This window comes from Dama dama, chromosome 5, assembly GCF_033118175.1.
Source record: "Dama dama isolate Ldn47 chromosome 5, ASM3311817v1, whole genome shotgun sequence".
In the NCBI taxonomy this organism is placed as follows: Eukaryota; Metazoa; Chordata; class Mammalia; order Artiodactyla; family Cervidae; genus Dama; species Dama dama.
In genome coordinates this window covers 69,133,580-69,157,495 of record NC_083685.1, presented here as the reverse complement: position 1 = coordinate 69,157,495, position 23,916 = coordinate 69,133,580, and the positions used below count along the sequence as shown (strand labels likewise).

The 23,916-nt window shown below is 37.6% G+C and overlaps 1 protein-coding gene across 2 annotated transcripts in view; it reads left to right on the top strand.

The window, feature by feature from the left end:
• The window catches only part of KLHL2 (kelch like family member 2), a 158,535-nt gene extending 137,993 nt beyond the window's left edge, over positions 1-20,542 (top strand). For both annotated transcript variants that reach the window (XM_061142560.1, XM_061142561.1), the window contains 7 exons: positions 2,532-2,649; positions 11,857-12,054; positions 12,447-12,548; positions 13,821-13,949; positions 14,587-14,727; positions 17,905-18,048; positions 19,423-20,542. In XM_061142560.1, the coding sequence (XP_060998543.1) occupies positions 2,532-2,649; positions 11,857-12,054; positions 12,447-12,548; positions 13,821-13,949; positions 14,587-14,727; positions 17,905-18,048; positions 19,423-19,451 (861 nt within the window). In that variant the 3' untranslated portion in view covers positions 19,452-20,542. The remainder of the gene's footprint in view (positions 1-2,531; positions 2,650-11,856; positions 12,055-12,446; positions 12,549-13,820; positions 13,950-14,586; positions 14,728-17,904; positions 18,049-19,422) is intronic.
• Positions 20,543-23,916: the final 3,374 nt, after the last annotated feature.

Genomic DNA, 23,916 nt, shown 5'->3' with positions numbered 1-23,916 from the left:
ATGCTGTCTAGGTTGGTCATAACTTTTCTTCCCAGGAGCAAGTGTGTTTTAATTTCATGGCTGTGGTCAGTATCTGCAATGATTTTGGAGCCCCCAAAAATAAAATCTGACACTGTTTCCACTCTTTGTCAGTAGTTGTGTTGTGTGGGCTTAGTTGCTTCTCAGCATGTGGGACTTTAGTTCCCTGACCAGGGATCGAGCCCACATCCCCTGGATTGCAATGAAGATTCTTAACCACTGGACCACCAGGGAAGTCCCATGTTATTGTTAGCTTCTTTTTTTATTTGGAATCTGTATTTTTGTAAATGCTATATTATTTCTATTTTTCTTTATTTTACCCAGGATATCTAAACTTGATATTTCAGGAGGCAATTTAAACTAAACTAATATTTAATAGGTGAAGAAAATGAAAGAACAAAATTTAATTGATCTACATTTCAAGATGCTCACTTGATTTTGTATAACTCCCTACTTCTTACCTTCCTTAAATATGTCATATTTAACTTTTCCATACACATGTCTTAGTAGTTTTCTATTCCTTTATATTAATAAGTATGGTGTTTCTCAAGTGAAACCAGCTGTCTTTTACAAACATTTGGGGTGTCAGAGTCATGACACACTTTTGATGGTAGTAGCACTGTCTCTTTATCTCATACAAATATCCCTGCTCTCATCTTCCCATTATACATTCTTCCTTTCCTGTTTATCTCTGATTTTTGGAGATCCAAATCCTCTTCCCATTTTACTTTTCTTGGGTGAGTAAAGGACAGGTATTACTACCTTTCTCTGTAATCAGTAGCACATTTTCCCTTCCCATTTTGATCTACATAATTCATAGTTGCGAATCATGAAATCTATTCAACTATTTTGTTTCTCAAGGATTTTTTGAGAAGTATTCCCTTTAGAGATTTTTTCCTTAACTGATCTTCATCAGAGATGTTAACCAAGCCTCTTCTAACTGTTGTGTAACTGCTGGGCAGAGTTTAAAAGTTTAAGCACAGATAGATCTTCTATAGATCCCTAGATACAGGATTGATCTTACTGTCTGTTGCACCTTTGTGATTTCACAAGTTTTCCCCATCCCTTTTTTTCCTTTAGGAATAGGAAGGAAGGGTAATGCAGATTTTCTTTGTTAATTCTGCCTTTTATTTATTTGCATTCAACACTAGGGGAATGACAGGTCTGAAAAAACATATATTTGTGCTGTATCCGATCTTCTTTTTAAGACCTTTAAAATTCTTTCTACTTTCCTGTAAATTACTGGAATAGGCTTCTTTTTGGAAACAGGATTTACTTTGATTTCTGTGTACCCATCTTTCTATAGTTTTAAGTACGAGTAGGTCATTGCTCAGTTCAGGTGCAAACTTCCCCCTTTTGTGTCTATGAATCATTCCATCTTCTGTTTGAGTTTTTGTTTCTTTTGAACATTCTTTTTCATTTATTTATCTACTTCTCGCTTGAAAGGTCCCTGCCGTTCTTTACAGTGACATCATTTACTTGTGACATCTTTACTTGTGACATCATTAACTTTGACATTCTTCTGAATTGACAGCTGCCCAAAGAGTGCTCAGTGTGCTTATTTATATTCATTATAAGACAAACACATTAATTGCTAAATTCCGTCTATCTGTAAAGGTTCTCCCCCCTCCAGGAAGTTTTCACTAAATTATGGCTACATTTCATTTTCTGATCAGGAATAGCAGTTAATGTCTATAATCATATATAATTGTATATTATTCTTGAACTACTTTAGAATCTTGTCTCCCGAGTGAAATCTATAACCTTTTAGGGATAGAGACCATGTCTTATATTTCTTATGTAGAACACCTTAGCACAGTTCTGATTAAACACAGACTTAGTAAATGGTTGGTGAATTGAGTTGACCTCACTTATTCTCTGCTCATTCATTTGTTATGATTTCTAGTATTTCCATTATCTGACCTCTTGTTTGTTTTTATTTGTGGGACATCCATGGAGATCTCTTTACTTGACATCTAGGAATCTGTACTCTCTCGTGAACTTAATTAGTGCTCCTTTTTCAGTAGTTTGTTTGTTTTCTTCTTCCATCTTTCTTTTAATACCATACTGTCCTCTTCACCTCATCGACCCACTAACATAAATTTCACTTTTGTCTGCTGTCCTAAGTTGTGGAGATCTAATCCCTGGTCATTACAAAGCTGGGATCTAGTTTATAGCAAGCCCGATGACATACTGCAGCCTTGCCAGTGCTGATTGCCTGCTGTTTTTGGCTTAAATACTGCTTTTGCTTGAAGAATCAGAAACTTATTTTAGTTTCTGATATCCTTATTTTTGACTAAATGTGCTAGAAAATAGAATTGTAGTTCTAACATATGTGTGCCCCCTTTGGTGATGTTTATTAAATGTTTATTAGGTGGTTGTTTTCCCCCAACTCACCTTACCATCTTCATCCTAATACTCTCCATGTCATTGTCTTTGTATCAGTAAGACATTTTAAATTCCTGAGTATGCAGTAGTCGTTTGTTCAAGTGCTTATACTTCTGCCCTTCCAGTTAATGGTGGTGGTTGGGGGCCAAGCACCAAAGGCTATTCGAAGTGTGGAATGCTATGACTTCAAAGAAGAGAGATGGCACCAAGTAGCAGAATTGCCTTCTAGGAGATGTAGGGCAGGTAAGCATGATGCATTGTGATCATTTCCCTACTGCTGGGTCATTGGGAGTTTCCTGTCAGGTCTTATCTTACTAACTAAAGAGTCTTTAGTTAGTAACTAAAAGAGTCTTTACTGGAAAAATTTTGATTAAAATAGCTGTGTGATTAAACAGTGATTCAGGAGCCTCATACAACTCACAAGACATTGATGGAGTTAGAAGCTCTTTCTTAAATTTACATATTTTTCTGATTCTAATGTAAGGTGGAGTAGCTAGCAATTTGTTGGATATTTTCCTTGTTACCTTTGTTGAAGTATTGAGAAGGAATTCTTTAGCTTGGGACACTTATTGCTAAGAAATTCCTAACTTGGCTGTAAGCCACAGTTGCTTTCTTCCAAGCATCTGCTTTTCAAACATTTGTTGAAGTGGACCTTAATTCAGCCAAAACTGCAATCAAAAAAAGACTTTTGCAATTTCTAAGAATTCTTTCTGAGACTCAAACCTGGATCTGTAAATTCATAGCTCCTGTAGCAAAATGAGTTGTAAGCATAACAGAACATTTATATTGTGGTAGTCTTTTAACAGTACATCCTGGAGCTTGTTATATATAAGAGCATAGATTTAACTCATTTCTTTATAGCTGTCTAGTATGTTGGAGGGGGGGGTTCTGGATGTAGTATAATTTTTACTAGTTTTTAATTGAACATTAAGATTGTTTTTAATCTTTATGAGCAGTGCTGCAATTCCTTATACATATATCAGTATGTGTGTGTGCTAATAGATTTTAGTTAGATAAAAGTCTAGAAATGGAATAATTATTAAAAGGGTATCTTAAGATATACTAATTATTACTTCCACTAACAGTAAATATGAAGGTACTAATTTCGCTACATACCCTGTGAAAGTGAAAGTCACTCAGTTGTGTCCAACTCTTTGCGACCGCATGGACTTACATAGTCCCTGGAACTCTCTAGGCTTCCCAACCCAGTGATTGAACCCAGGTCTCTCCCACATTGCAGGCGGATTCTTTACCGGCCGAGCCACAAGGGAAGCCCAAGAATACTAGAGTGGGTAGGAGTGGGTAGCCTTTCCCTTCTCCAGGGGATCTTCCCGACCGACAAATCAAAATGGGGTCTCCTGCATTGCAGGTGGATTCTTTACCAACTGAGCTATCAGGGAAGCCCCTGTAACACCTTATAATTAAATGTTTGAGTTTTGCAAGCTGGTAGGTGAAAAATTCTTTCACATCTAGTTTGCACTTTTATTTTGAGGAAAGTTAAACATCTTTCTAAATGGTCAGTTCATGGTTTCATGATTTTTGCCAGTGTTTTATTATTGATTTGATATGTTAAGGAGAATAGCCCTTTTTTCCTGTCAGTTGTGGTGTGAATATTTCTTTGTATTAATCTTTTGACTTTATTTGCATTATTTTTGTGTTATTTTTGCCATGTAACTCTATTACTTTCTGTGGGTTCCTGTACCATCAGAATTTTGTCCTTGTACTTATGGATTTCTTTCTTGTGTAGAAAAGCCTTACTCAAAAATTATTTGTGTGTATAATTCATTGTATTAATATCTCATATAGCTGTGATAGTTCTCAAAACTTAAGAAATCAGTATTGGTATATTACTGTTACCTAAGCTAAAGGCTTACTATATTTTACAGTTTTTTCTGTTAATGTTCCTATTCTGTTTCAAGCCCTCACATTGCATGCATGCATGCATTTATAATTGAAGTAAATATAGTTGATTTATAATATCGTGTTAGTTTTAGGTATACAGCAAAATGATTCACTTATATTGATCTTAAGACTGTTTTCCATTATGCATTATTGCAAGATATTGAATATAGTTCTCTGTGCTATACAGTAAATCCTTGTTGCTTATCTACCTTATGTGTAGTAGTATATATGTGTTAATCCCACACTTCTAATTTATCCCTTTTCCCCTTTCCTCTTTGGTAACCATGAGTTTGGTTTCTATGTCTGTGAGTCTGTTTTGTATGTAGATTTGTGTGTATCATGTTTTAGACTCCACATATGTGATGTTGACTTCCCTGGTCGCTCAGACGGTAAAGTGTCTGTCTACAGTGCGGGAGACCTGGGTTCGATCCCTGGGTGGGGAAGATCTCCTGGAGAAGGAAATGGCACCCCACTCCAGTATTCTTGCCTGGAAAATCCCATGGACGGAGGGGCGTGGTAGGCTACAGTCCATGGGGTCGCAAAGAGTCAGACACGACTGAGCAGCTTCACCTTCACCGTCACCTATGTGATGTCGTGTAGTATTTGTCTTCTGACTTACCTCTGTATGGTATTCTCTAGGTTCATCCATGTTGCTGCAAATGGTAGTGTTTCGTTCTTTGTGATGACAGAGTAATATTCTGCTGTATATGTAACACATGTTAAACCAATCATCTGTTGGTGGACACTTGGTTTGTTTCCATGTCTTTGCTATTGTAAATAGTGCTACTCTGAACATTGAGGTGCATGTATCTTTACAAATCACAATTTTCGTCTTTTCCAGATATATGCCCAGGAGGGGTATTGCTGGATCATATTGTTGTTTGCATTTTTAGTTTTTTAAGAAAACTCCGTACCATTTTCCACAGTAGCTACACCAATTTACATTCCCACCAATAATGTAGGTAGATAACCTTTTCTTCACATCCTTTCCAGCATTTATCATTTGTAGATTTTTTTGATGAAGCCATCTGACCACTGTGAGGTAATACTTCATTGTGGTTTTGATTTGCATTTCTCTGATAATCTCAGATGTTGAACATCTTTTCATGTGCCTGTTTGGACATCTATTTATCTTCTTTGGAGAAATGTCTGTTTAAGTCTTCTGCCCATTTTCTGATTGGGTTGACTTTTTTTTTTTTTTTTTCTATTGACTTGTATGAGTGGTTTGTATATTTGGGATATTAGCCCCTTGTCAGTTGCATCATTTGGAAATATTTTCTCCCATCCCATAGGTTGTCATTTCATTTTATGATGGTTTTCTTTGTTGTGATTGTGTTTGTGATGGTTTCCTTTGATTCTGTAAAAATTAAAATTTTTAAGTTTGATTAGGTCCTGTTGTTGATATATGCTCTTATTTCTTTTGCTTTGGGAGACTGCTCTAAGAAAATATTGCTGTGATTTATTTCCAAGAATGTTTTGCCTGTTTTTTCTTCCAGGTGTAACATGTCTTACATTTTGGTTTTTAAACCATTTGTGTTTATTTTTGTAGGTGGTGTGAGGGAATGTTCTAATTTCATTGATTTACATGCAGCTGTTCAGCTTTCCCAACACTACTTGTTGAAGAGACTGTCTCTTTTCTATTGCTTAGTCTTGTCTCCTTTGTTGGATTAATTGACCATAGGTATGTGGCTTTATTTCTGGGCTCTCTGTTCTCTTCCATTGATCTATATGTCTGTTTTTGTGCCATTACCATTGTGTTTTGTTTACTGTAGCTTTGTAGTGTTGTGTGACGTCTAGAAGTTATGCCTCTAGCTTTATTCTTCTTCTTCAGTATTTCTTTGGCATTTCTGGGTCATTTATGGTTCCATATAAGTTTTAGTATTGTTTGTTCTAGTTCTCTGAAAACTGTCCCTGGGTATTACAGATTGCATTTAATCTGTAAATTGTATGGTCATTTTAGCAATATTAATTTTTGTAAGAGCAAGAGATTTCTTTAAATTCTGAATCATCTCCAGTTTCCTTCATTGTTGTTTTATAGTTTTCAGCATATAGATCTTCCACCTCATTGGTTACACTTATTCCTAGGTTGTTGGAATTTCAAATGGGACTATCTTTTAAACTTTCTTTTTCTGATATTTCATTTTTTGTGTAAAGGAATGCAACAGATTTCTGTGTATTATTCTTGTATCCTGCCATGTTGTTGCATTCATTTAATAGTTCTGAAAGGTTGTTGCTGAACCCACGAAAAGACGCCAGGATTCTTGGACTCCGGAGGAGAAGAATTCAATTCGGGGCCAGAGACGAGGCTTGATCGCTCAGAGCTTTTGTGCAATAGAGTTTATTAAAGTATAAAAAGGATAGAGAAAGCTTCTGACATAGACATCAGAAGGGGGCAGAAAGAGTACCCTCTTGCTAGCATTAACAATGGAGTTATATACTCTCAAATTAGTTATTACAGTGAATCAAAAGAATGTCTGGAGTTTGTAAAGACCTCACCAGACCTACTCCCATAATTTACATTTTGAGATAACAGAATTAGCCAGAAGGTTTTTTCCAGAGACTGTCCTCAAGCAGGATACATTATTGTTATATAGTCCTAAGGAATGTAGAGGGAAAAAAAGTTTGTCCTTTCTTCCTCCTTGAGAATTCCAGACCCCTCTCTCCTTGGGGACCCCTAGACTTCCTATCAACCTGCCTAGGAAAGGAGTCTCTCATTCCCCCCTTTTCTTTTAGGAGAATTATGTTGCCAAGGGAAAGGGGCATTGCTTTCATTCCATAACTACTTCGTGCTGTTTAGGGGCATGGTCCCTAAATTGTTGAGGCAACATATTCTCCTAACCCTCATACTGAGGGTCTCTGATCCACTGGCCCCAAGTAATATTTGGAAGAGGCTGGAAATGAGAAAGTCCTTTCCTAGGCAGGAAATGGCAACCCACTCCAGTATTCTTGCTTGGGAAATCTCATGGATAGAGGAACCTGGTGGGCTACATATAGTCTATGGGGTCACCAAAGAGTTGGACATGACTTACCAACTAAACAGCAACATGTTTCTTGAAACTTTTCCATTTCTTCTAGGCTGTCCAGTTTGTCATTATGTAAGTGTTCACAGTATGCTAATGATTTTATTTTATTTTATTTTGTATTTCTGTGGTTGTTATTTCTCTTCTTTTATTTCTTAGTTTGTTTATTTGGATTTGCTCTCTTGTTGAGCCTAACTAGAGGTTTGTTGATTTTTGCTTATCTTTTCTAAAAACCAGCTGTTGGTTTTATTGCTCTTTTCTGTTGTTTTTCTTTTTAATCTTCATTTTCTTTATTTCCTCTCTGATCTTTGTTATTTTTCCTTCTGCTAACCTTCAGTTTTGTTTATTCTTCTTGTCCTAATTCTTTTAGTTGGTAGGTTAGGTTGTTTGAGTTTTTACTTGAGGAATGCCTTTATAGCTATGAACTTCTCTTGTAGAACTGCTTTTACTTCATCCCATAGATTTTGTAAGGTTGTGTTTTCATTGTCCTTTGAGTCAAGGCATTTTCTGATTTCTTATTTGAGTCCATCATTGACCCATTGGCTTTTTAGTAGCATGTTGTTTAGTCTCCATATGTTCATTTTTTCCTCTGTTTTCTTTCTGTAGTTGATTTCTAGTTTTACACTATTGTGGTCAGAAAAGATACATAAAATAATTTCTGTCCTCTTAAATTTGTTGAGACTTGTTTTGTGACCTAGTGTATGGTGTATCCTAGAGAATGGTCTGAGCACACTTAAAAAAAAAATGTAATTATATCTTGGGTATTTTTGGATGTAGTGTCCTGTAGATATCGGTTAAATCCAACTAATATGTTGTATCATTTATGATCTCTCTTATTGATTTTTTTGTCTGGAATGTCTGTCCATTGATAGCAATGGGGCATTAAATTTTCCTACTATTATTGTATTCCTGTCAATTTCTTCCTTTATGCCTGTTAGTATTTTTTTTTATTTTATTTATTTTATATTGGGTACATGTATCCTCTTCCAATATTGATCCCTTTATTATTAAATAATGTCCTTCTGTGTCTTTCATTAGGACTTTTAAAGTCTATTTTGTCTTATATGAGTATTACAACTCCTTTCTTGTCATTTCCATTTGTATGAAGTATCTTTTTTCATCTTCCCACTTTCAATCTGTGTCTCTCACACTGAAGTGAGTCTCTTTGTAGGCAACACAGTGTAATTTCTTGTCATATTTGTTGTTGTTGTTGTTTAGTCTGCCAATCTATATGTCTTTTGATTAGTCTGTTGACATTTGAAGTAATTATTGATAGGAATGTACTTATTAGGACTTCCCAAGTGGCTCAGCAGTAAAGAATCTGCCTGCCATGCAGGAGACTCAGGTTCAATCCCTGGCTTGGGGAGATCCCCTAAAAGAGGAAATGGCAACCCATTCCTGTATTCTTGCTGGGAAAATCCCATGGACAAAGGAGCATGGTGGGCTATAATCTGTGGAGTCGCTAAGAGTTGAACGCAACGAAGTACGTACACAGAGAGCTGTCAAATCCCTGTGTAGACTGTGTAAGTCCAGTATTTTTGATGGGAGGGCTGTTTCTTGTCTGTACGCCAGCCACATCTCTCAGAATGTGCTGGCTGTTAACCCTTGATTAAGGGGATGTGATTGGAGTTGTGTCCAGAACCTGCTCTAGGTGTTGAGCGGGGCCTCCTCTCCTCTTCTTGGCTGTCACAGCCTTGGCAGGGGCAGGATCTGCCCCCCAGTTGTTTGAGTAGAAGCCCTGAGTCTCAGGCTCAATATGGCACCGTTGCCTTTGCTCTGTCTCAAAGGAAGTGAGCTCTAGAAGCAAGTGAGGACCACATGGTCACAGTGTGAACCCCTGTGCAGTCATTTGTGGTTTTGCCTAGAAACAGCCCATGGTCATGTCCCTTTCTCCATGTTGTTCATCCCAGATCTATTGCTAGGCTGTTGTGTGTGGTGTGGAGTGGGCTGGTGCTAGGGGCCAGGGTGCCGTAGCTGCAGGAATCACGATGGTTGTGCTGCTTCTGCTACTTGGGCTGCCTCTGTGATAGACCTTTCCCAGGACCTATCTGCATTAGATCTGGCTCCAAGCTTCAGTGTCAGATGGGCAGAACCAGAGTGCTCCATCCAGAGAAGGATCCCCTATGTACTCCTCCCCAGAGGTTCTTCCTGTGTTTCTGTTTTCATGTGTTTCTGTGGTGTCACCCAGTGTACACACCAAGAGTGTCTGCTGGGGCTGGGCGTGCCATCATGGTGTGAATGCTGACAGTGGGCTCTGAGATTTGACAAGGCCATACACAAGGCCCTCCAAGCTGTCCCCATGCAGATAGACTGAGTTCTCAACATGGGCCCATCTGCCCAAGATTCAGCATCTAGCTGCTGTGCATACTAGCATCCCCACCCATTGTGCATTTTAATTTAGACAGGAAAGCAGGTTGCAGCAATCAGCTCCAGGGTCTCTCTGCTCTGATTGCTAGTAAACCAGCACCCATACACTCCTCAAGAGCAAAGACCAGGCCCCTTTGAGACAGGCTGGGACCTGGGACATGGCATCCTTTACTGTAGTGCTTGTATCTGGAAACACCTTTAGCAGCAGAATATAAAGAAACTCTGGTGGTAGTTTAGTCGCTAAGTCATGTCCGACTCTGGTGACCCCTTGGTCTGCAGCCTGACAGGCTCCTCTGTCCATAGGATTCTCCAGGAAAGAATATTGGAGTGGGTTGCCATTTCCTTCTCCAGGGGATGTTCCTGACCCAGGAATAGAACCCAGGTCTCCTGCACTGCAGGCAGATATTTTACTGACTGAGCTATGAGGGAAGCCCACTTCACACATGCATAGTCAGGGCACTTATGAACAAGGCTAAAACACAACTGCCACTTCTGACATGCTGGGAGCAAAAGCAGGGTCCTGCACACAGTACTACCAAGGGGTGGGCAGACCGTCTAAGTCACATGTCCCATGCAGCCCACCAATCCTCTCTCATCTTCACACCATTTAAGAAATCAGCTCTCCTCTCTTCAGGGAGTGAGCAAGGGAACCTGTTACTTGTTTTTGCTCCCTTTTGCTAAGCACGTATCCCAATAAAGGCCTGCCTGAATTCCTGATCTGGCCTCTTCTCAATTTCTATTGCTTAGAGAGTCCAGGAACCCATACCTGTAACACCTCCAGCCCCTCTATCTGTCCTAGCAGACCTTGCAGCAAGCAAGGGGGGCTCCCCAGGACGAGGTCCTGCCCATGTGAACCTTTCCTTCTTTACAGCTCCCTCTCAGGGGTGCCAGGCCTGTCTTGAATGCCTCTCCGCCCCCCCCTCCCCCCCCCCCCCCCATCCTTCTTGGTTACATGGAAATCTTCCTTGCAGCTTTGGTTGTAAAAGAGATCTCCTGCCAGTTTCCAGTCAGTTTTCTGTGAGAGTTGTTCCACATGTAGTGCGTGTTTGGTGCATTTGTGGGTGAGGTGAGCTCCACTTCCTCCTGCTTTGCCGTTTTGATCCCTGTAATAGTGCATTTAGTTGTCGTGTTTTCTTAATCTCTTCTGACTTGTGACAGTTCCATAGTCTGTCTGTATTTTCATGCCCTTGATTCTTTGGAAGAGCATTTGATCAGATATTTTGAAGAATGTTTTACAATGATACTGCAAAGTGTATAAGATTTATTAACCTTGAAATAGATGTTATTTGCTCTAGTGGTTCAGGAGTTACTGATAATCCCTTCAGGATTAGTGGTTTGGGGAAGGCCTCATAGAAAGTATGAAACTTTCATTGGGATTTCCAACTTGAAGAGGAGCTTCTCAGAACAGAACAGCAGCACAAAAAAGTTTGGGAAGGTGAAGAAGTGGTGAAATCCAGAGTCTGCAATTTAGTTTCTCCACCTAGGGACCCCCTAGCATCTCACTAGCCAGCAAACTTTTTCTTAAAGGACCAGAAAGTATTTGTGGCTTTGTGGGTTATATGACCTTTGTCACAACTAATTAAGTGCCACCATAGTTGAAAGCAGCATGATGAATGTCTGGAGCTGTGTTCTAATAAAACTTTATTTATGGATACTGGAATTTTAATTTTATGTAACTTTTCGTATATCATGAAATATTCTTTTCTTCTTGACTGCTTTTCAACCATTTAACAGTGTAAAAATCATTCTCAGTTCAGTGAGCTTCTACTGAAATAGCCTACTGGCTATAATTTGCTAACCCCAGATTTAGCCCACTAACATGATAAATGAGAAGCACATTATGCAAATTAAATATAGACATGTTCAGGTAGTTGGAAAATTCTTGCTCATTGTTTAAGTCTGTGAATATCTTTGAAAAAGTCAGGAGTCAAAGTAATACCTCAGCCCATGCCATTGCATTTTTTCATAGCAGAAAGGAGCGCAATCTAGTTGTTTTGTATTCTCACTAACAAATAGTGTTTCTTAGGACCTATTCAGCCAAGCTTCTCCTTAGGGGAACTTAAAATCTGACAACAGTTTTAGACTGTTTGGAATGCAGTCTTTAGGTGGTGGTAGCAGTTGGGTTGCACACTCACTAGTAACTGCTGTATTTCTTTTGCAGGGATGGTTTACATGGCTGGACTCGTTTTTGCTGTTGGTGGCTTTAATGGTTCCTTGAGGGTCCGCACTGTGGATTCTTATGACCCTGTGAAAGATCAGTGGACCAGTGTTGCTAACATGCGAGACCGGAGAAGCACTCTGGGGGCTGCCGTGTTGAATGGACTGTTGTATGCGGTGGGAGGCTTTGACGGGAGTACAGGCAATTTTCTTTCATCTTTTCTAAATTGCTGTTAGAAATTAACATAGCAATCACATTTATGGAACAAGGCCTGGCATAATTAGGAGTCAGTTGAGTGTTTTACTAGGTATTATAAAGATAACTTTAAAATTTCCATCCAGAATTCCTTTAAATGATGTTAAGAGTGCTAAGTATATAGTTTTTTTCTCATGCTTCAGTATCAGTTATCTTCTCAAGTTTAAAAAGCCAATGGATGTCAGTAGCTTGCATAGGTGTTCTCTAGAAAAGAAATTATTTCTCTTCATCATGTAATTGAATGTTAGCCCATCTTAATGCAGCTGAAGTATTTCCCCTATTGTATATGTAAGGAGCCTGAGGAGGAGATGAAGTGCACTGTGCTTTGTTCATTACAGGGCTGTCCTCCGTGGAAGCGTACAACATCAAGTCTAACGAGTGGTTCCACGTGGCTCCCATGAACACGAGGAGGAGCAGTGTGGGTGTTGGTGTCGTTGGAGGTGCGGGCAACCCTCTGGTGGTTAAGGGTGTTTCTTCCAGTAACCCAGACCCAAGTTTTCTAAATGGGCAAGCAAATGATTGTTTTAAAAAGGGAAACATACAGTGGTTACTATGAAATGTTAGTTGTCCTTTCTTGCCTGCCCTCTGGCCTCTCTCTGTCCTCCCTCCCTCTTTTTCTCATCTCTTTGTATAACATATGTAAAATTATTAACTGATCTTAGTGTAATCATTTGGGAAGCAAGCCAGATGGAGTGAGTATGAAGCTTTGCATTTAGAGAAGGGCGGTTTACCTTGTAAGCGATGGGCTGCCAGTTATTTATGTATATGCTACTTTGTTCCCCCAAAGAATTTAGCGCTGTAAATATGAGTTTTTTTACTCGTTGGGCAAATTTGTGGGTTCCCACCTTCCTCTCCATAGTGGGTATAATTCTCTGCACTGACTTTTTTAAAACCAGATTTATTGTATTTTAATTCACATACAGTACATTTCACTCATTAAAGTGTACAATTTGGTGTGCATCTATTGTAACAGTTCATTTTAGAACATTTTTATTACCCCCAAAGCAACCCTATTGCCCTTGGTTATCACCCGCATCCTGCCAGCCCTTGGCAAACACTACCCTACTTTCCTGTCTCTGTATAAATTTTCCACTTATGGACATTTTCATATTAAAGAAATTGTAGAGTATGTTGTCCTTTTGCAGCTGACTTCTTTGACTTGGCATAATGATCAAGGTTCATTCATGCTGTAGCTTTTACCAATACCTCATTTCTTTTTATTAGCAAATAATATTTCATTGTATATGGTACTGACTCTTAATATTACTTTTTTAAAATGGTACCCACTCCAGTATTCTTGCCTGGGAAATCCCATGGACAGAGGAGCTTGATGGGCTACAGTCCATGAGGTTTTAAGAGTTAGACACAACTGCGCGCACATACACACATATAAGATAACTTTGCTATTTAATTTGGTTTTCTAGGATATTGTTCACTTAGCAAATAGTGTTATCCAAAGATATAATAAGTGTACTTTCTTTTCTGTCAGATTATTGATGAAAGTGTTATATTAATATCATGTATATTCTATAGATCTTTATAATGTGATTTGGTAACTCCACCTATCACCATTAGGCAAGATTTTAAATAGTTCGTAAAAATCAGTAATACTTTAAAGGTAAACTCTGCTACCATGGAGGAAAATTCAACATTTCATGACTTGTAAAAATAGCTGTTTATGAATTTGACTTTCTTTGTGATTCCACATTTAGGTCTGCTCTATGCTGTTGGGGGTTACGATGGAGCTTCACGTCAGTGTCTTAGCACAGTGGAATGCTACAGTGCCACGGCAAATGAGTGGACCTATATAGCAGAAATGAGTACTAGAAGGAGTGGAGCAGGTGAATAGGAACCTCATTCAGCAATTGAAACACAAAAATGATGGAAAAGAATTAAACAAGTGAAATAATGACATCTCTTTATATTATCAGAAAATATATACTGATTCTAGTGACACTGTTAAAATGTCTTTTGCATTATACAGGTTGGAGTAGTAGACAGATGCACTTAAATTCACTTTGTAAAATTTCTCATGTGCTATATTAAAGGCTTGTTCTGTTTCATTTAATTATTCATATTGTTTGGCATTACTTTTAGGTTTTTGCTTTTAGTGCTTATTGGAGAACTTGCTTAATAATCAACTCCCTTCATATCCATTTCTTACAGATCTAATACTCTTAATACTGATTTCCTTCTATCATGAAAGTTGTTTTCAAAATGGTTATATTGTAAAGGACTTCCCTCTCTGTTTTCACCTACACATTATTTTTATTGTATTTGACAATAACAATAGTTCTTAGTAAGATTCTCATTTGTAATTATTTTCATTTCCATTTTACTAGGTTGAATGCTTTAATATTGATTTTTAATATGAATAATTTCAGAAGTTTTATTTACAAGTCATTTGAATAAACCCTAAAATGTTACAAACTTCCTGTCCCTTTTACTCTACTACAGGTTGTTTTTTTTGTTTTATAGGTGTTGGTGTGTTAAACAACTTACTGTATGCTGTAGGGGGTCATGATGGCCCTTTAGTACGAAAAAGTGTTGAAGTGTATGATCCTGCCACCAACACATGGAGACAGGTTGCAGATATGAACATGTGCAGAAGAAATGCAGGTATCTGTCTAATTTAAGATTATGAACTTTGTATTGAATTGTATTCAGAGTTTTACTAGTATCACTGTTGTATTTCCGTTGTTCTTTTACTGATCTGAATTCCTAATAGACTTGCTCTTTAAAGGCAGAAACTTAGAATAATCCTAAGTAGTGAATGCCAAGCATGATGTGGGGCATGCAGTTTAATGTGATCCTTCTGTTAACTTATAATTTCTGTCAGAATTTACTTTTTGGTGATGACCATAAATACTAAGTTAGAAAAAGAACTCTATTTGATACTTGAATTCATTCTTTTGTACCACAGACATTTTTGAATGTCTGCCTCTATCACATTTTGGAGTTCAGTTTTCAGGGACTTTAGTCTAGTTAAGTAAATACTTCAGTTCAGTTCAGTTCGGTCACTCAGTAGCATCCAACTCTTTGCGACCCCAAGGACTGCGGCACGCCCGGCCTCCCTGTCCATCACCAGCTCCTGGAGTTTACTCAAACTCATGCCCATCGAGTCAGTGATGCCATCCAGCCATCTCATCCTCTATCGTCCCCTTCTCCTCCTGCCCTCAATCTTTCCCAGAATCAGGGTCTTTTCCAACAAGTCAGCTCTTCACATGAGGTGGCCAAAGTATTGGAGTTTCACCTTCAGCATCAGTCCTTCCAGTGAACACCCAGGACTGATCTCCTTGCAGTCCACGGGACTCTCAAGAGTCTTCTCCAACACCATAGTTCAAAAGCATCAATTTTTTGCCAGATGGTCAACACCGAAATCAGATTGATTATATTCTTTGCAGCTAAAGATGGAGAAGCTCTATACAGTCAGCAAAAACAAGACCGGGAGCTGACTGTGGCTCAGATCATGAACTCCTTATTGCCAAATTCAGACTTAAACTGAAGAAAGTAGGGAAAACCACTAGACCATTCACGTATGACCTAAATCAAATCTCTTATGAGTATACACTGGAAGTGAGAAATAGATTTAAGGGACTAGATCTGATAGACAGAGAGCCTGATGAACAATGGATGGAGGTTCGTGACATTGTACAGGAGACAGGGATCAAGACCATCCCCATGGAAAAGAAATGCAAAAAGGCAAAATGGTTGTCTGAGGAGGCCTTACAAATAGCTGTGAAAAGAAGAGAAGTGAAAAGCAAAGGAGAAAAGGAAAGATATTCGCATTTGAATGCAGAGTTCCAAAGAATAGCCAGGAGAGATAAGAAAGCCTTCCTCAGTGATCAATGCAAAGAAATAGAGGAAAACAACAGAATGGGAAAGACTAGAGATCTCTTCAAGAAAATTAGAGATATCAAGGGAACATTTCACGCAAAGATGGGTTCGATAAAGGACAGAAATGGTATGGACCTAACAGAAGCAGAAGACATTAAGAAGAGGTGGCAAGAATACACAGAAAAACCGTACAAAAAAAAAAAGATCTTCACGACCCAGATAATCACAATGGTGTGATCACTCACCTAGAGCCAGACATCCTGGAATGTGAAGTCTGGTGGGCCTTAGAAAGCATCACTACGAACAAAGTTAGTGGATGTGATGGAATTCCAGTTGAGCTATTTCAAATCCTGAAAGATGATGCTGTGAAAGTGCTGCACTCAATATGCCAGCAAATTTGGAAAACTCAGCAGTGGCTGCAGGACTGGAAAAGGTCAGTTTTCATTCCAATCCCTAAGAAAGGCAATCCCAAAGTAAATACTTACACCAGATTAAAAAGCTGGTTGTTTATCTGAATCTGGAGGGGAAGCCTAAAGAAGGTAACCACAATTTAATATAGTTCAGGGTTTCTAGAGAATGGAAAAGCTAAAACAACAATAGCAATTTTCAGAAACCTGAGGTCTTCAAGACCAGGGAAGTACCTCCTTAAAAAGAAAATCTATGGAAGGGAAATAGAAATGGAAAATAGATTCAGAATAGCTAGGTAGTCTTTTGGGGAAATGCTCATCTTCTTAAAAATGCCATTGTCTTCATGCCAGGTCCCACAATCCAAAATAATCCTGATGATTCTTAGAATCACTGTGTACCATTGATTGATGTTGCAAGATGCACCCTACATCCCCCTAGAAATGCTCTTCCTATTTCTCTTTACTTTAAATGGGATCACTAAGGAAGATAAGTATGTCGGACTCCAAGAACTCACTCAGCAGAACAAAATATATAATTAATTCACTTGACCTTGTACCTCATCCAATCAGTTGTACTAGGTGAGGTATTAAAGCGCTCTCAGCTATGGATAGTCCAAAACTAGTAAAACCCCACAAATCTGGGTCCCAGCACATGTGAAGTTAGAAAAGCATATGTGCTTGTACTTCCTAGATTATTGGCAATAAGAGCAAGAAAGCTGAAAATAACTTAACATCTATCAGTAAAAGACAAATGAATTATGGTAGTATCATACATGGAATATTGTGCAGCCATTTAAAATAATATAAATCTGTATTTATTAACTTGAGGAAATATCCAGGTATATATTTTTTGGTGTGAGTGTGTAAAAAGTAGCTTATGTAGTATGAGCTACTTTGGGGTTAAAAAAGGAGAGTCTGAGAATATATGCATAGAAAAGAGCCAAAATTTCAGTGATCAGGATTCTAGGTGTATAAGATTAGTGGTGGTCTTTTCCTCTTTGTACTTTTCTAGGGGTTTTGAATTTTTCCAAAAAAGAAAAAAACATAGTATTCTCATAATAATGAAATAAATAATACTGTTCTCCCTTTAAAGGAGATAAAATAATTAGCTAGTCAGTATAATAAAATTCAGAATCATTTTTACCTTCTACAAATATATATATTTATTATTTTCTCTTTTTCCTTAGGATTTCCTTAGAAACTGACTTTGGGAGAATTATTAAACTTCTTTGACTTTTTAATTTTCTACTGTTTTTAATAAAGTGGGGAATAAAACAGTTTCTAGCCTATAAAGTAAGGTTATTGTGAAGATTAAATGAAATAATGCGTATATAGAGCAACTACTGTATCAGTAACTTGAGTAGAAGCTTACAGTTGGGATTAGAGAAATTCCTCGCACAAAGGAATTCTTTTCAGCTTCCCCCATCTTCTCTTCCTGCCTCTCACACAGAAGTAAGTGTATCTGGATCACTTGACCAGACACGTTCAGGGCCATTTATAGTCATCCAAATTTTTAAAATAATTGTTTTCTCTCTGTTTAATTTTTTTAAAGGCGTTTGTGCAGTTAATGGTCTGTTATACGTAGTTGGAGGGGATGATGGTTCCTGTAACTTGGCATCAGTAGAATATTATAACCCAACAACTGATAAATGGACAGTGGTATCATCTTGTATGAGCACAGGGAGAAGTTATGCAGGTAATGATTGTTCAGCTTTCTTACAGTCTTTTATTATAATACAAAATCATTATGATTTTTACATTAAGAATGTTTTTCTCATATAAGAAGAAAGTCTTTTCTCAAAGTATATCTTACTTCTTATTCTAAAAATAATTTATGTCAGATACGTATGTTCTAAAATAAGGTACTAGTATTCTTTTGTCATTCTGTAGTCATTTGTATTCAAAATTAAAAATATTTCCATTGTAGAATCATATAATAAAATTTAATATAGCTACACCTGTATGCAGTGGCAGGGAATTCACTATGTAGCAAGGCTCTAATTACTCAGATATCTAAAAGATATGGGGGCTTCCCCAATAGCTCACTGGGTAAAGAATCTGCCTGCAATGCAGGAAACACAGTTTCGGTCCCTGGGTTGGGAAAATCCCCCTGGAGGAGGAAATGGCAACCCACTTCAGTATCATTGTCTGAAAAATCCCATGGACAGAGGAGACTGATAGGCTATAGTCCAAAGGGTCTCAAAGAGTCAAGACGTGACTGAGCGACTCATCATGCATGCTAAAAGAAATCTCCCTGGCAGGGCTCCATGTGAAGGTATTATGGTGAGGCTACAGAGTAATTTTTTTTAAGCACAGCACTGACTGAATTATAAAATAATCGTTTTCGTCCATTCTCTTCATAAGAAAAATGGTAATAATCTTTAATAATATGAGTCTTTAAAACTGTTGCATATGAATTTTCTGATATCTATATTTATATTGCTTTAAATATTAGAATGTTTCAGTAACATTCTAATACTGATTGACTACTGGAGAAAAAAGAAATTTATACTAATTAGCCATCACTGTTATTTATGTATCATCCAAAACAACATGTAATAGAACTATATACCTATAAGCTTCCAGTAGCAGTCCTCGAAATTATGTAAAATTTTTTAAAACAGCTTTAGTGAGATATAACTGACATAGAATAAATAGCTTATATTTAAAGTGTACAATTTTATTAGTTTTGACATATGTATGAAACCATCACCACAATCAAGATAATGAATATTCATCACTCTCACAAGTTTCTTTGTGCCCCTTTTAGTATTAGGTGGATCTTAGTATTTCTTGAGTAAAATTATTTTCCCTTCATTATATAACTATGAAGAGCAAAAGGTGTGTTCTGGATTAAATAGTCTGAGATAGTTTTGGTACATAATTTTTAAACAAAGATTTCATTGTCATTTAGATTAAAATGATAGTAATACTACAGTTTCTTAGAGATTTAGAAACATCATGATCTCTTTGGTCCTCGTCACTTAAGTTATAAAAAAATTGAGGATTTTCTCAGAGATACAGAATGCTTCCCGTGACCTCAGTTTTATTTCTTTGTTTCTTTGTTCAGGGGTCACAGTTATTGATAAACCATTATGAGCCTAAAGGACATTTTCAGCGCATTTACACATGAGAAGCAGACTTCAGCAAGTACTTCTGAAGTGACTGAGAGTCTAGCACTTCTCCACTTGTAGCTGCACGTTAAGTCTCTGCAGAGGATAAGATCATCTGCCTCTATAGGCCTCAGATACTGAAGATTATTTTTGGTAGATGCACCGTGTAGGCTTTTTCTGCAGTGAGCAGCAGCTGACTGAATTTTAATAAGAAACTTGGATTGCAGTATTATCCTGTAGTCTTTGGACAACAGTTGCTTTTACAAAGAGTAGTTATCAACCATGAATAACTATGGATTATTTTGTGAAGGGGGATAAAGTAATATGTGTTCTTGTAAAATTAAATTTCATCTTTATTTCTTCTCCTGAAAATCTGTATGCACAGGAACTGAAAATCTTTGAACAGGTATTAAACTCTGTGTAAGTATATAAACTAGTTGAGGGATAAAACCGTTTGCTTTTATAAAATATGTTTGATTATATGAGTATAATAAATTGTATGCATATAAATGTGTGTCTGTATGCTTTCCTTTAAATATGTTTGAAAAGATGTTTGAAACTTGATTATACTATTTATAATTGGCACAGTACTTTGAATTATGCCAGTACTACATTGTAAAACAGAGTTGTATTTTTTGATATTTAAGAATGCTTAACACTTTAAAATGCCACTTCTGAGGAATGAACATGGTGTAACACACTTGAATACTTGTATGATGCCAAACTTTTTAAAATAAAATATAAACTATGCTTATTTATTACTTTCTTTGGTTTAATCTTGGTCATGTTTTGGTGTGAGTTTCAAATTTTTTTCTTAACACTTTGGCATGAACGTTATTGCAGGTTTTTGATGAATATAATGAATGTATGGAATTCAACTGAATTTGCATGCTCTTAAGAATTTTTTTCTGTGTGTATAAATTTAGCTGCTATTAACAGAAGAGAGAATTTTCTGTGAGTAGCCATGTGCATTAATCAGATAGTTTTTCTGAGATCTTCAATTACTCTCACCTTAAAAATGACCAAAATACGTCTTTATTGAATTAACTTTGAATAAAAGTTTGTATATTATTTGTTTCACGTTGTCCTTGATTTTTGTCTATGTAGTTTGCTATTAAGAAAGTTGCCTGTTTACTTCTTGTATTCTTTTATAAAATTTGCATTTTCTACTTCATAAATCCATATTTAAAATTTGTTGCCAAAGTAACCTACAAGACAAGTTAGTTAAGTCACTGAACTAAAGTCACTGAAAACTATTCTCCAAGAAAAAGCTACCTTAATTATCAAGGAAAACATCTCCCGAGAATTGGTAAAACTTAAAAGTTTTCATAGTGTTCTCTCCCTAACATGGGCAGGACACAAGATAAAAGTAAAAGAAATAGCATTGAATCAAAAGGAAGCTAAAGAAACAGTATCTACTCTGACACAACCGAGAAATAAATTGTGGTTTTGATACCAAATAGAAGGAATTGAGGAAATGGACATAGGGAAGTGGGGTGGATACCTGAGGTGCTGAACATGGGAGGAGGAGATGGGATGGGGTGATGGGATATGGTGGCTGTTCCTCAGGGATTTAGAAGGTAGCAGGCCTGAGCTCTTGCCAGAACAGTCAATAAAAGAAGAATTATACCTGTGATGAAAGTTCTGTTTAGTTAATAGAGTCACATTTAAACATAGAACCACATTTATTACCAACTTAGTTGAATTTTCCATTGTAAGTGGAATTATAAATAATTAGGAAAAGCAAAAGCCTGTGCTCACCTTATGAAAATAAATTTCTGCATTAGTGTTGCTCCAAGCACATCCATAGTCAACAAACATGTTGAGGATCTAATGAACTTGGAGCACTGTTAACTGCTTCAGACAGTGGCACCAAAAAAAGTCATTATCTCTCCTGATCACTTCCAAACACGAATATTCCATGAATTATCAATTAACGATTTATCTAAAAATTTTTAAAGCTTTTCTTAAAATAGCATGTCAGATCCCTCTTTATCTTTTCTCTCTTTAGAGATTTAATAAGTTATACAGCTATATGATAAAACAGTTTGCCAAGTTTCAGTACTAGATTCATAACTCTTGATTTCGAAGAATTTGAATTTATTCCCCTCCCCTCCATGCCCGTCTTTATCTCTCCAGTTTGAAACATCTTGTTTTGTTCTCTTTGAGCTTATAAAAGTGTTCCTGGCTTGTTCGATTATTGTCCAGAAAAGAGGTCAGAAGTCTTAGAAATCCTGCCAGGGGAACCACCAGGTGTGAGCAGAGTTCAAGGCTAGTTCCATGAAAAGACATTTTAAAGCAGCTCTGCTTCTTGCTCCACTTGGCTCTGCACCTTCGTAACTAAGAGCAGTGATGATTTGGGTTTAGGTAAATGATGAGTATACTTTCACTTCCCTTCCCATGAACTCTGATATATGATTCCTGGTTTTTATTAACCATCCCTATAGATAGCATGAGGACCCATGTATTTATAATCTCAGCTGTTGATGAGTTAGCATAGTATTACATAGTGATATAATGGATTAGCCTGCCTCTTGTTTCAGTTTGTTGAGCAGATTCCCTCCTACTGGCTTATATGGCTGACTGTGTCTGATTTTGGAGAGAAGGCTAGGTGGGAAAGTGGAATCACACTTTGAATCAAGTTTCTGGCATTCTAATTCTGGCTTCACAATTCTAAAGGGAAAAAAAGCAGTTTAAGTGTTGCAGGGTTCATGGGCATAGGAATCAGATGGCTCTGAGTTTGCATCCCCTTCTCTCAGTTACTGGCTTTCCTGGTGGCTCAAATGGTAAAGAAACTGCCTGCAATGCAGGAGACATGGGTTCAATCCCTGGGTTGGGAAGATCCCCTAGAGAAGGGAATGGCAACCCACCCCAGTATTCTTACCTGGAAAATTTCCATGGACAGAGGAGGCTGGCGGGCTATAGTCTGTGGGGTCACAAAAGAGTCCCAACAACTGAGCAATTAATTTTTCTGTCAGTTGCTAATTGTAACTTTAAACACATTTCTTAACCTCTGACCCTTATTTGTCTTCTCTAAAATGGCAACATAAGTATCTGTATCTTGTTTTTTTTTTAATGTTGAGTTTCAGACCAGCTTCTTCACTCTCTTCTTTCACCCTCAAGAGGCTCTGTAGTTCCTCTTCACTTTCTGCTATTAGAGTGGTATCATCTGCATATCTGAGGTTGTTGATATTTCTTCCAGCAGTCTTGATTCCAGATTGTGATTCATCCAGCCAGGCATTTCGCATGATGTACTCTGCATATAAGTTAAATAAGCAGGGTGACAATATATACAGCCATGTTGTACTCCTTTCCCAGTTTTGAACCAGTCTGTTTCATGTCCAGTTCTAACTATTGCCTCTTAATCCACATACAGGTTTCTTAAGAGACAGGTAAGGTGGACTGGTACTCCTATCTCTTTTAAGAATTTTCCATAGTTTGTTGAGATCCACACAGTCAAAAAGTTTTAGTGTAGACAGTGAAGCAGATGTTTTTCTGGAATTGCCTTGCTTTCTCCGTGATCCAAAGAATTGGACACAACTGAATAATAACAAAAAACAACAAAAGCATATCACTTACAAGGTTATTGTGGAGTTTGAAAGAAATGATGTATAGTACTGTGCTTGAAATACCAAAGACCCTCAGGGTTGTTGTTCAGTGGTTAAATTGTATCTGACTCTTAGAGACCCCATGGACATGCCAGGCTTTTCTCTATCAGCATGCCTCCAATGTCTCCTGGAATTAGCTCAAACTCATGTCCATTAAGTCAGTGATGCCATCCAACCATCTCATCCTCTGTCATCCCCTTCTGCTTTCAATCTTTCCCAGCATCAGAGTCTTTTCCAATGAGTCAGTTCTTCAGATCAAGTGGCCAAAGTTGAGCTTCAGCTTCAGCATCAGCCCTCCCAATGAATATTCAGGGTTGCTTTCCTTTAGGATGGACTGGTTTGATCTCCTTACAGTCCAAGGGACTCTCGAGAGTCTTCTCCAGCACCACAATTCAAAAGCATCAATTCTTCCTCACTCAACCTTCTTTATAGTCCAACTCTGACATCTGTACATGACTGCTGGGAAAACCAAAGCTTTGACTATATGGACTTTTGTCACCAAAGGGATGTGTCTCAATAAATTACCGCTATTGTTGAAGTTCTCTAAACTGCCCATTTCTTTTTTTTTATTTATTTTTTTATTGAAGGATAATTGCTTTGCAGAATTTTGTTATTTTCTTTCAAACCTTAACATGAATCAGCCATAGGCATACATATAGCCCCTCCCTTTTGAACCTCCCTCCCATCTCCTTCCCCATCCCACCCTTCTAGGTTGATAACAGAGCCCCTGTTTGAGCTAACCTCCTGTTTGAAGTAGTTTCCCATTTCTTCACTGGAAGGAATTGAGCATATTTCTGTTTTGTTTTTCGGAGTTATATCTGTTTCCTTTCAGTTCTAAATCCC